Source organism: Mus pahari, chromosome 3, assembly GCF_900095145.1.
Source record: "Mus pahari chromosome 3, PAHARI_EIJ_v1.1, whole genome shotgun sequence".
In the NCBI taxonomy this organism is placed as follows: Eukaryota; Metazoa; Chordata; class Mammalia; order Rodentia; family Muridae; genus Mus; species Mus pahari.
Window position 1 is genome coordinate 114,343,346 of NC_034592.1, and position 13,035 is coordinate 114,356,380.

Consider the following 13,035-nt stretch of genomic DNA (forward strand, 5'->3'; position numbering starts at 1 on the left):
TTTTGGTTTTTCCAGACAGGGTTTTTCTGTATAGACCTGGCTGTCCTGGAACTCACTCTGTAGACCAGGCTGGCCTCGAACTCAGAAATTCACCTGCCTCTCCCTCCCAAGTGCTGGGATTAAAGGCATGTGCCACCATGCCTGGCTTTTTCCCCATCCTTAATCCTCCTGACGTCACCCCTAAATATTAGGAAAGAAACAAGGACATAGAGGAGAGAGGATTTTGGAAAATCCCTGAATCTAATTTCTTTCCTTTTGTTTTTTCCTTGACCATGGCTACTAACAAACCACAACCAACCTCCCTAAAGGACTAACAAGGACAGACCCTGCCTCTCAGGGCCCTAGCATTGATAGACCCTCAGAAAAGTTCCCATAACTCCTAATGTCACAGAATCCTAGAAATTACCTGCAGCTGGCAAACCCACACTCTGCTAAAGCACAAGGAAAATCCTGGTCAGCTTCTGCAGACAGTCCAAAGCAGCCCACAGCCCTGCTCCTGGGATTAAAACAGAAGCACGTTCCTATAGTATTTCTGTGTTTAAAAACAAACAAACAAACAAACAAACAAAATTCCAGACTTCTTACTACATTTATACGATGGAAATCTTAATGGCCAATATCCAGATAGATTTTACATTCGAAGTATGGCCAATGAGGCTCAGAATGCTGGAGGCATGACACTGTCCCTCGTCTAGATTTTTATTTATTTTTATTTTTTAAAGAGTTATTTATTTATTTTATGTATGTGAGTACACTGTAGCTGTACAGATGATTGTGAGCCTTCATGTAGTTGTTGGGAATTGAGTTTTTAGGACCTCTGCTTGCTCCCGTCAACCCCTCCCTTAGTCCCTGCTTGCCCGGCCCAAAGATTTATTTATTATTATACGTAAGTACGCTGTAGCTGAATTCTGATGCACCAGAAGAGGGAGTCAGATCTCATTACAGATGGTTGTGAGCCACCATGTGGTTGCTGGGATTTGAACTCAGGACCTTCAGAAGAGCAGTCAGTGCTCTTACCCTCTAAGCTATCTCACCAGTCCTCCTTGTCTAGATGTTTAAAAGAGCTGGTGATAGGTGATTGGGAACCATGCAGGCCAGGAAGCTGGATTGTTACAATGACCTTCGTAGTCCAGCAAGGACAAGGTTATCTATAACTACATTTAGAAGCTGGTCCTCACAGGCCTGGTGCTCTTTTTGCAAGAATTAAATAAGAGGCCCTTGTTGTTTGCAACAAGACTAAGTCACTAAAACTCACTTTAGTTTTTTACATTTTCCAATTTGTTTTGTAGAAACAGGCAGTTGTGGAGACCAGAAAACAGCTCTGGGGAGTTCTTCTACCATGTCTGTCCCAGGCAATGAAACTTCTGTGCGATTTGCATATGCTGAAGGGTGTGAACAACTACCAAGAACAGTGTGGTTTGAAAGGCCCCCATTGGCTCATAGGGAGTGGCATTATTAGGAGATGTGGCTTTATTGGAGTAGGTGTGACCTTGTTGGAGAAAATGTGTCACCAGGGATGAGCTTGGAGGTTTCAGAAGCTCAACCTAGGCTCAGTGCCTGCTCTTCCTTCCCGCTGCCTGAGGACGCAGAGGCAGAACTCTCCGCCCCTCTACAGCACCATGTCTTCCTGCTATGGTGTCTACTTCACCATGCTTCCTGCCATGACCACAATGAACTAAACCTCTGAACTGTAAGCAAACGCCAATTAAATTTTCTAAGAGCTGCCATGCTCATGATGTCTCTTCAGAGCCACAGGGACCCTAACTGAGACAGACAGTAATAAAAATCTAATCTCATTCAAAGAGTTCCAGCATGGCGGCAGCTCTGACTCCAGTGATCTCCACTGAATCCCTTAGGCTTGTCTTTAAAACTGTGTTAGGTAGATTATAATGTTAAGTATGTCATTGATGCATTTTTTCAGCTTTTTTTCGTGTTTTACATTTATAGGGGGAGGGGTGATAAATGCCAGTGCTTTTTGGAGTTAGTTCTCCTTCCATCATGCAGATTACAGGGGTCAGACTCAAATCTCTGGCTTGGCAAAAAGTGCCCTTACCTGCTGAGCCATCTCACCAGCCCCAGTTGATATATTTTTACATGTGCTCAAGCTGCGTACTCACCACCTACATGGAGTTATAAGACATTTCTACCATCTAACCGTGCTGAGGTAACTGATTTCTTTTTAAGTGTATTAGTTTTTTTACTTCTGGTTGAAACAATTGACTGGAAGCAGAAAAACTAACATTCCTTAGTTTGTCACTGTAAGCCAGTGAAGGTCAGAGGAGTCAGGTTACAGGAGTCAGGAGGCTCCTGGTGTTGGAGCTATAAGCGGTTGTAACTTGGTACATAATCTCAGGTAGGTGCAGTCTTTTGCTGCATCCTGTTCCTACCAGCCCAGCTGGTGTCATCTGGCTAGGCACCCACGCCCCTATGACATTTTGTGCTACAACCCACTTTTATGGAGCACTGGAGACATAGGAGTGGATCACACCAAGACCCTCTCTCCTCCAGTACTTGGTTAGAAGAGCTGCTTTGCCTGAGGAATGGAACGGAATCAAAGAACGGCAGTTTTCTGGGCATCTGGACTTCCCCTGAAAAGTGTTCTAGACCAAGCAGAAAGAAACAATCCCCCTAATGCACCTGCAGGAAATCAAAAGAGACTCCAAGCAAGGCCTGCGGGGCGCTAGCCGCTAGACCAGCCGCTCTGGAACCTAGGGACTCATCCAATGGCCCCTGCGACAGGCCTGGCTCAGCTCCGCCCTGGAATCCCCAGCCCATCCAACTCCATCACAGTCAGGCCCCGCGAGGCAAGGACCAAGCTTCCGGTCCCACCCCTCCCCACGCCTGACCAATGGCCGCGTGGCTGGCTTCGCCCCGCCCCCTTCATCTGCGAGGGCTCGGCACAGTCGGACGCGGTCAACCTGTTGCCTAGTCTGATTTCTCTTGGTAAGTTTGCAGCCTGGGCGTGGGTGCTCAGGGCTCTGTGTTCATTGAGGCCCTTCAGGGAGGGGACCTTGGCTAGGGACAAGTGCGCCTGGGAGTCCGCATGGGCGCCCCCCGGGCCTGGGCGCGCGGGCTCGGAGAGGCTCCTGAACTAGGGGAGAATGCGGTCGGCCACACACGGATTCGCGACCCCGGCAGTTCCTTGAGCCACATCCAGCACCTTTAGCAAGCAGGTAGGTAGTGCCGAGAGTTTGCCCAGGCTGGACAGAAAGAACCTCAGAGTGCCCCCTGCCTCTCCCAGGCCCTGGTGACTCGAGCGAGGCCTGGCCACGAGCAACGACCTGTGGCAGCCGCGCCAGGGAGTAGGCCTGCCAGTCCGGGCTACGACCTGATCCTGGATCTGGACTGTTGTAGGCAGTAACATCTGTTCAAAACAGCCTCCCTGCACTCGGAGACCTGAGTCCCGCCAGGAATCTAGTCTGAGGCCAGGAGACTTGTCCCTCGGGAGGGTGGATATTTATTTCCACGACCGGGACAGAAGCTCTGTGGAAGTCAGGTCGGAAGCTTTGCTGTGCCCAGGACACTCCTGCCACCTCCCTTTCTGGAATAAGAAAGGGTCTGATATAAGAAAGAAGTTTGAGGAAAAAGATGAAAACAAAAGAAAGCAGAAAATAATGAATGTTCTTTGGCTACTGGGAAGCTTCAAAAACTTGAAGGGCATTCAGCTTCCATCTCAGAACTCAGGTGAATGTCAGTGAGGGAGGGCAGCATTGATGCCGGCTATGTCTGAGAGACCTTTATGTCTTCAAAGAGCCTAAATGCTGCATTGTCTCACCCTATAGTCCCATACCCAGGCAGTGACCTTGGTGTAAAGATGGGCTTTGTGGCTTTCCTGCTGCATGACCTAACTCGGTGCTGTTAGGTCCTGGCAACAAGGCTGGGTACAAATTCCACACTGCAGGTCAGCCGTGCGGCTTGGTATCACTTCCTCTCTTGTGATTGTATTAAAGGATGAAAGTAAAAGAACCTCAGGCTGCTTCTGTTAACAGAGAACCTTAGAGAAATGAATAACTGAGAGCTTCCTCTGCTTCCGGTGGGGCTCCGTGCCACTCCTGGCCCCCAGTCTGCATTCAGCATTGTGGTTGGATCGCAGAAAACCGCTAATTTGAGTCCCTCGTTGTCACATCTTTCTAGGTGACCTGGGAAAGGAGGAGGAAGGGTTTCATCGGGCTGGCCTCTACAGAGGTCTCATTTTTCATCCCCTGAAGGCTCAACAGACCTCAATCTTATCTCCTTGATCTCCCAACCTTCCATCCATAGCTCTTCATAGGGATGTGGCGTTTGATAGTTAGCAGTGCCAGTGCTAACATGGGCACAGATCAATAGGCCGAACTGGCACCTCGCCTCCCACGTGGCAGGGACCGGCACCTGCAGCAACCGTGGGTACTCTGCACTGTCTCTCAGAGGCCTCAGAATCCATGACGGGCACTTGGTTCCCTCTTCTACCCCTTCCTTCTTCTCTCCTGAACAATAACAACAGCTTGTTAAACTTGTCAAAATGGAGCTCTGAAGGGCCCTCTTTCCATGGCTTCTTACTGCCTTCCCTAGTGTAGAGTAAGAGGCACCTTCATTGCCCCACCTCCCAAGAAGCCATGTTTGATCACCACCCCACCTCCCTTGTCTACAAAGCACTAGGAATATAGATGCTCATCCCCTCTGTTGCCACCCGGGCCACACCCTTCATCATCCTCTCACGTGGCCCTGACTTGTCACCCTCCTTCCATCCTGGGCTTCCCAAAGACCTTAGAAACTCCAGAGAGTTCTGCAGGGCGAATCAGAGCCCAGGCTCTCCAGTGGTTCCCCGTATCACACCAAGTAAAACCCCAAAGTCCGTCCCACAACACCTTACGTGCTGGTGGCCTCTTTGACCTTGTCCTCTGTCCCTCCGCTCAGTGTTAAACTTCACTCACCTAGTTTCTCTTCACTCCAGATTCCATCCCATCTTAGAACTTTGGCATCTGCTTTGCCTTCTGCCCCAGACTCCAGTCTTTTCACAGTCGAAAATCATTCAGTGAGATGTTACCAATGGGGGAGTGGGGGGTGGGCTTTCCTGAATCACCTCTGTTTAAGCAGGGAACTTCCTCCTGGAGTTCTGTCTCATTGTCTCCTTTTACTTTCTAAATAATCAGAATTACTTCCTGGGCTTGTCATCTAGGTATGTGCTAATGGACCTGGTACCTGTTCCACTCCAATGGTACATAAATTGGATGTGGCATAGCCTGTCTTTCTTCTCCCCAAGGGGGAGGACAGCTAAGAGACAAGTAATCAAAGGACGTGATTGCAGATGGTGGTACTGCGTAAGCAGTGCTTGCATTTAAGGCACCGCCAGTGTCTAAATGGTGGGAAGGTAAAACTGCATGCTCTGCACTCCTGACCACCCGAGTTCAATCCCTGGAAGCCAAGGTGGAAGGAGAGAGCCAAATCACAAAAAGTCGTCCTCCGATTTTCATGTGTGTGCTGTGACGTTTGTGCACGCATTTGCACACCCATCATATACTTGCAATAATAAATGAGTGAACAGATAAAAGTGGCGCATTTTTAAAAATGTAGGCTTAGAGGTTCTGGAAAGAAGGCTTGGTGGGTGGAAGCATTGCCTGCTTTCCCAGAGGACCAGAGTTTGAGTTCCAGTACCCATGTGGCAGCTCACAACCATCTGTGGGTGCCCTCTGCTGGCCTTTGTAGGAACATGGTACACAGACATCCATGCAGGCAAAACACTCGAGTACATAAAATATAAGTAATAAATCTTGGGGCTGGAGAGATGGGTCAGTGGTAAGTGTACTGACTGCTTTTCCACAGGACCTGGGTTTGATTCCCAGCAGTCACATGGCAGCTCACAACTGTCTATAACTCTAGTTCCAGAGCATCCAATGCCACCTTCTGAACTCCATGGGCAGTAGGCTCACAAGTGGTGTGCAAACATATAGGCAGGCAAAATACCCACACACATAAATAATTTGAAAAAAATCTTTTTAAAAAATATTTAAGCTTATATCTCTGAACTACTATGTTGTACAAGCTCTCTAAATCATTTTTTAAAAAAAGTCTTTATTTATATGCATGTCTATGTGAGTATATACCAAGTGTGTGCAGGCGAGTGTCAGATTCTCTAGAGCTGGAATTACAGGCAGTTTCAAGCCATCAGATGTGGGTGCTGGGAATCAAACTTGGGTCTCCTGGAAAAGCAGCAAGTAAGTAAGTGCTCTTCCCACTAAACCATCTGAAGAAGTGGTTCTGGTGACCCGTGGGGGCAAACAGTCCTTCACAGGGGTGGCCTAAGAACATCAGAAAACTCAGATTTACATTCTGATTCATAACAGTAGCAAAACTGCAGTTATGAAGTAGCAACAAAATCATGTTATGGTTGCGGGTCACCCAACATGAGGAGCTGTATTAAAGGGTCTCAGCATCAGGAAGGCTGAGAGCCAGCTCTATGCCACCTCTCCACTAGCACGCTTTTCCATTAAACCATTAAACCAGCCCTCAGCCCCTCTCTGAACCATTGTATGGAAAAGGCTAGTAATTTACCCTGCAGCACAAAGTGACTTCAGTATGGTGGAACTCGGTTTCCTTCTATGAATATATATATATATATATATATATATATATATATATATATATATATATATATATATATATGGCAAACCTTGGTGGTGGGCCTACATCATCACCCAGAAACAACTGATCTGAGAGACTTTAGTTCTTCACTCTTCTAGTAGCTGGTAAGCCCCCTAACGGTAAGCATTTTCTCCATCTTTATGGTAGAATTATTCTAGGATTATCATATGGGTGGCTCTTGTTTGTTTTCAGTATACTCCAAAGAAGCAACATTTGTAGGTAACTTATACTCTCCTGCCTTAGTGGTAGGAGGGGATCCAGTATGTTTCACAACCTTAGCAGCTAAGGACACATGCTGCCTCCAGTGTGAGAGGTACCACAAACCCTTCGTAACAGTGATGAAGCCCAACAGGCAGAAATGGGTTCTAGATTGCTAGCTCTCTGCTCATCAGTTCACTTTTAAGGAGAACTTGAGAGCCTCTGGATACAGTCAATAATAATACAGGTTGTTTAAAGAAGTGAAAGATTAGGATTGGCTCAGCAGTTAGATTGTCTCAGAGTGTGCTGCTGTCCCATAGGACCAGAGTTCTGACCCCAGCTCCCACATCTGGTGGCTTACAACTGCCTGCTTCTCCAGCTCCAGGGGTTCCAGTGTCCTCTTCTGTCCTCCCCGGGCACCTCCACTCGTGCACATATCCACTCTCACATGCATAATTTTTAAAATTAATAAGAGAAATCTTGAAAAAGGAGAAAGAAGTAAAAGTTAAAAATAGCCAAGATTCTAGAAGCTGAGAGAATTATTGTCCTTTTTCTCCAACTGTGCCATCAACTTGTTCTCCTGTCCGTCTTTCTTCCAGTCCATCTCCGTCCATCCCACCCTGCCAAGGTCCGAGTCACTCCAGAAGCTGAGCAGCCATGACCTTTGCTGAGGACAAGACCTATAAGTATATCCGAGACAACCACAGCAAGTTTTGCTGTGTGGATGTCCTGGAGATCCTGCCTTACCTGTCCTGCCTCACAGCTAGTGACCAGGTGAGCGAGGGAAGCCACAGCTGGCCAGTGTACTGGGCACAGGGCTGTGAAGTCCAAGTTTCAGCCTGGCCTAGCCCTTCTCCCAGGTCAGGGCCAGCTCCCCCTATCTCTCCTGCTTTTCTGACTTTTGGCATATTCAGCTTGTTTTTTTCTGACATTGCTGAATTCCTTTCCTTTCTATACTGCATTCAAGAACATGGCAGGGGGTCAGCAGGCTTCCAGACTCAGGCTCCCTGTTTTCCAGAACCTTCTCTTTGTTTGTCCTGGAGTCCTGCTTGGTTTTGATTCGTTCTCTCCTAAGACCCTTTCTCAGCACGGAGTCTGCAATGTCAGATCTGAGGATTCGGAGCCATCAGGGTCTTCCACATCAGGACGTGCGACAGGGCTGCACTAGCAGCCAGGGAAGTGTTCTTCTCAGATGGGATGGGCTCCTGTGCCCCCAGAGCTGCCTCTGGGGGCCTCCTGTCCTTGGTGTCTCAGGACTATTATGGTTTCTTGTGCAGATACTGTTACAGCGCAGGGCTGGGCAGTCAGGAGAGTGTGTTGGCCTCACCCTGTGTTTGACGTTCCCTGGGACACCCAGTCATCTCGTTTGTAATAAGTATTTCCTATGGGTTGTCACTTGCTTTTCTCTTCTTCCTCTTCCTCCAAGTCTTCCTCTCTTTTCTTCTTCTTCCCCTCTACTTCCTCCCTCCCTCCCTTACTCCCTCTTCAGACAAGGTCTTCTTATGTAGCCCAGCCTGGTCTTGAACTTGTAATCCTCATACCTTAGCCTCCCTGGTGCTAGGATTACAAACTGGTTATTTTCAAGTGGGAATCCAGTGAGTCAACAATCCTATAGCTGCTGTCATCTTTCTAGAACTTCCCCATGCTCCCCCGCCTCGCTTCCCATTCTTGGCTCTCCTTCCCTTTAGTCTCTGCCCCTTTCAGAGCATTGTGGCTGGGCCTCTTCTCCTTCCCAACTCATTCAGACCCTGCTCACTCCTTGCTTTAGGGGCTGTCAGTCAAGCTTTGCTCCCTCCCAGTGCTGCTTCACTTCTGCTCGGCCTCTGTCTTATCTGTAAAGTAGGGATGGTCGTAGCATTTAATGGGATGATGCCTGCAAACCTTGACGTGGCCACAGCCCTTTCGTGGCAGCTCCCTTTATTGTTGTTTTAATCCTCACACTGTACTTGGGCTACTACCATCGTGGCCTTGGCCTTGCTCTCACTCAGTTTCAGACAGCTGCCCACTTCCTGTGGCTTTCTTAGTGTCCCCTTTGTAGTAGCTTTCTTCTGAGTAGAGAAAAGGCTAGGCTACCTGGCCTGAGGAGGTTGTCTGTTGCTGTCTTCCAGGATCGACTGCGGGCTTCCTACAGGCAGATCGGGAACCGGGACACACTCTGGGAACTCTTCAATAATCTCCAGCGTCGCCTTGGCTGGGTGGAGGTCTTCATCCGGGCACTGCAGATCTGTGAGCTGCCTGGGCTGGCTGATCAAGTGACTCGAGTTTATCAGAGCTACCTGCCTCCTGGTGAGCATCCTGCCCTAGCCTTCTTCCTGGGCCATTGCTTGTTCCTCTGGTCTCCCTCTTCCTTCACCCTTGGACCTTCTGCCTTTCTGTCTCCATCGCTCTCCATTATAGCATATACCTGGGTTTAGATCCAGATGAGCCACTTACTAGCTATATGTCCCTTTGACCATATTTCTTAATTTTTGAGTCTCTCACAATGGGGCAAATGGCCACATCCCTCATGTGTGGCTGCACTTAGCTGGGGTTCCACATCTTCCCTATGCCCAGCACAAGGCACCTGTCATCATGTTTGTGGCTCTGGTGTTTCCTTCTGTCTCCATCTATACAGAGTATAGAGTACAGAGTCTACACCCAGTCACTTTCCCTACTCTCCATTTCTCTTCCCTACCCCAAGGTTGCTCTGAGAGCATCCAGGTTCTAATGATAACATCCAACTGCCTGGTGGCCCCTTAAATCCTCTCAATGTCACTGCCATGTCATGTGACCAGAGGGGGTTTAGTATTTGAGCCTGAAGAGAAGATCTGGGAAGAAAACCAAGCCAATCTTTTTTTTTTTGGGGGGGGGGTGGTTTCGAGACAGGGTTTGTCTGTGTAGCCCTGGCTGTCCTGGAACTCACACTGTAGACCAGGCTGGCCTCGAACTCAGAAATTCACCTGCCTCTGCCTCCCAAGTGCTGGGATTAAAGGCATGTGCCACCACGCCCGGCCCAAGCCAATCTTGAACACACTGGAACTCACACTGTAGACCAGGCTGGCCTCGAACTCAGAAATTCACCTGCCTCTGCCTCCCAAGTGCTGGGATTAAAGGCATGTGCCACCATGCCCGGCCCAAGCCAATCTTGAACACACCATGATTGCTTTTGTTTCTCTTTTCCTCCCTTCTTTCCATGAAATGGTCTCTTCATTTGTGGATGCTGCAGTGCTCTCTCAAATAATAATGGCTATGGTAGGGTCAGAGATGGGCCATGGCAGGGGTCAGTTGAGGATGACAGCTGTGAGAAAGCCTTGGGACATCAGAGGAGAGTGAGCATAACAGTCAGGCTGGTACGAGCCCTGTGCCCCTCCTCCCCTATCTTTGGTGCCACCTTTCTTGTCTTCCCCAGCTCTTCTTTCCCTCCTATTCGCTCCCCATTGATGCTTATCATGTCTAATGTATCTGTCTTAGTCAGAGTTTCTATTCTAGCACAAAACATTATGATCAAGAAGCAGTTGGGGAAGAAAGGGTTTATTCAGCTTACACTTCTATACTGCTGTTCATCACCAAAGGGAGTCAGGACTGGAACTCAAGCAGGTCAGGAAGCAGGAGCTGATGCAGAGGCCACGGAGGGATGTTATTTACTGGCTTGCTTCCCCTGGCTTGCTCAGCCTGCTCTCTTATAGAACCCAAGACTACCAGCCCAGAGATGGCACCACCCACAAGGGGACCTCCCCTCTTGATCACTAATTGAGAAAATGCCTTACAGCTGGATCTCNTGGAGGCATTTCNCCAACTNAAGCTCCTTTCTCTGTGATAACTCCAGCCTGTGTCAAGTTGATACAAAACTAGCCAGTACAGAATCCATCTCACATTAGATCATGGAGTTATTGAAGGGAGACTAGATGCCCCAAGCATCCAGGCCTCTTCTATTACCAAGGTACCTCTGATTCTTTCTGGACATCACTATATCTTTGTACCTTAGGGACCTCACTCCGCTCCCTAGAACCACTGCAGTTACCAGCCGTTCCTGCCACGGTTTCTAGACCTTCTGCATTTGCACCAGGCCACAACATCCCTGACAATGGCTTAGGAGAGATACCAAGTTGGCCCAAGCCTGTCCAGGACACCCAGCCACCAGAGTCCCCAGTAGAGGTAGGTCCTCACAGTCTGTTTTAAGCTGCCTGCTTTTGTGTGCCTGTCTGCCCACTTCTGCCCACCCAGCCTTCCAGAAGCCCCTTCCTACCTCCTGAAAATCTTTCCTGCTAAGAATGCTGGGGTTACCTAACTAGCCACCTAACTGCTGGCCAGACCCATGGCCCCCTTAGCACTCTGTCGTTAGCTAGCTAAGAGGCCATGGTTTTGAGGTCTTTGCAGTGGTCATGTGACATGTTGAGCTGGGTAAAAAACAAAAAACAAACAACTGGAGCTTAACCCAATTTGAATGTGAGGGGGACGACATGAGGGCTCAGGAAGTCATGGATGGGTAGTGACAGAGCTCTTAACAACTGTAAAGTCAGGTATCCGGAAGATAACTAGTTCTACTGAGACGAAGTGAGTTAGCCATGGGGTATAGAAGAAACCCTAGGCCTAGACTGTGGCTCTGAAGCCATAGGGTCTGTGCAGAGACTGCTGAAGAAAGAAAGGGCAGTGGTTACAGGGCTAGACACACACATGGGTAGGAAACTTGGGCAGTGCCTGCCTTTTGTTTTGTTTTGTTTTGTTTTGTTTTATTTTTTAAAAGCACTTGAAGTCATCCCGAGAGGCTGGGGATGTAGCTTTCTGTTGGTGCAGTGCTGATTTGGCATCCACATATCCCTGAGTTCAGTACCCAGCACCATAGAAACTGGGCATGATGACATATCCCTATAAGCCTGACACTCAGGAGGTAGAAGCAGGTGAATCCAAAGTTCATAGTCATCCTCAGTAAGTTCAAGACTATGGTGAAATACGTAAGATCCTATCTAAAAATAAAACAAAAACAGCAACAACAAAACCAAATAGGTCCTAGGACTGAAGACTGACATTAGGCAGGTTAAATATTGAAGAGCTGCTTCACTCTTGTATGTGAAGGTTTCTGAGGATCCTGGGCTCTTGAGGAGTAGCTAAGGCCTATAGGATATACCCTATAAATATCTGCTGCCCTTTGTCAGCTCCTGGGAGAAGCGACTGCTTTATCTCATTTCCTCTATTTCAGAATTCAGAGCAACTACCACAGGCCAACTTCGGGGCCGTTGCGAGGATGTCTGGTGGCTCTTTGATACCCTCTCCTAACCAGCAGGCTCTCAGCCCTCAGCCCTCCAGAGACCATCACGAGCAAGAACCAGAACTGGGTGGTGCCTACGCAGCAAGTATGCATAGAGTGTGGAATTACAGGGTCTCTTGGATCCATCGCAGGAAGGTTAGGGTTACATTTACCACATGGCCTTCCTTAGACAGGAGGCAAGGTAGAAGTAAAAGGTATTCACTTCAAAGAGTATGTTCTGTGTGCACGCCTGTGTGTGTAGTAGTGGCAGCAGCAGCTTCAAATGCAGTCATTTATGTGCACATGTCTCAGCTAGGTAGGTCTTCTCATCTTGCGGCTTTTCTCTAGGTGTTTACTGACATATGCATATGTTCTTCTACTATCCATTACCTGGTACTTCTTCATTCTCTCTTCCTCTAGGGCAAAAACCCAACTCAACATCTGGGCAAGGCTCTAGGTAAAAGAGAAGCAGAGCTCTGAGCATAGGCTCAAAACTGGCCTATTTCTCCTGCTCTGTTCTGTGGTCAAAATGGATTATAAGGCCAGCCCAGATTTCTGAAATTTTACCAGATTCTGGTAAAATCACACTGGAGAGTGTAGTTTTTGCCCTGTGAGTGTATTTTTGTACATTGCTGCATATGAGAGAGCTAGGGCTGTTTCTGCACTCAGGTAAAAGGTAGTGATTGTCCAGGACCTGAAGACAGGATGGATAACATACAAGAGTAGCTGATGAGTGAGCTCTTAAACACTGCTCTTCACAAGGGGATTTCTAGTTCGCAGCTGCGGTGCTTTGAATGAGAATGACTCCCATAGGCTTCTACCTCTGAATACTTGGTCCCTAGTTGGTGGAACTGTTTAGAAAGAATTAGGGGGTGTAGTATTGTCAAAGAGGTGGGCTCGGATGTTTCAAAAGCTGATGACATCCCCAGTTAGTGCTCTTGCTCTCTCTCTCTCCTTTTCTCTCTCTCTCTCTCTCTCTCTCTCTCTCTCTCTCT

The 13,035-nt window shown here is 48.2% G+C and overlaps 1 protein-coding gene across 3 annotated transcripts in view; it reads left to right on the forward strand.

Annotated features, from left to right (window-relative positions):
• Window positions 1–2,877: 2,877 nt before the first annotated feature.
• Mavs (mitochondrial antiviral signaling protein) overlaps window positions 2,878–13,035 on the forward strand; it is a 13,978-nt gene continuing 3,820 nt past the window's right edge. The window contains exons 1-5 of one of the 3 annotated variants that reach the window (XM_021193617.2): window positions 2,878–2,943; window positions 7,416–7,590; window positions 8,925–9,102; window positions 10,781–10,950; window positions 11,993–12,146. In XM_021193617.2, coding sequence (XP_021049276.1) covers window positions 7,474–7,590; window positions 8,925–9,102; window positions 10,781–10,950; window positions 11,993–12,146 — 619 coding nt within the window. In that variant the 5' untranslated portion in view covers window positions 2,878–2,943; window positions 7,416–7,473. Of the gene's footprint in view, window positions 3,174–7,415; window positions 7,591–8,924; window positions 9,103–10,780; window positions 10,951–11,992; window positions 12,147–13,035 lie in introns of those variants that run through there. The other 2 variants (XM_021193616.2, XM_029536722.1) reach the window with 2 other exon arrangements.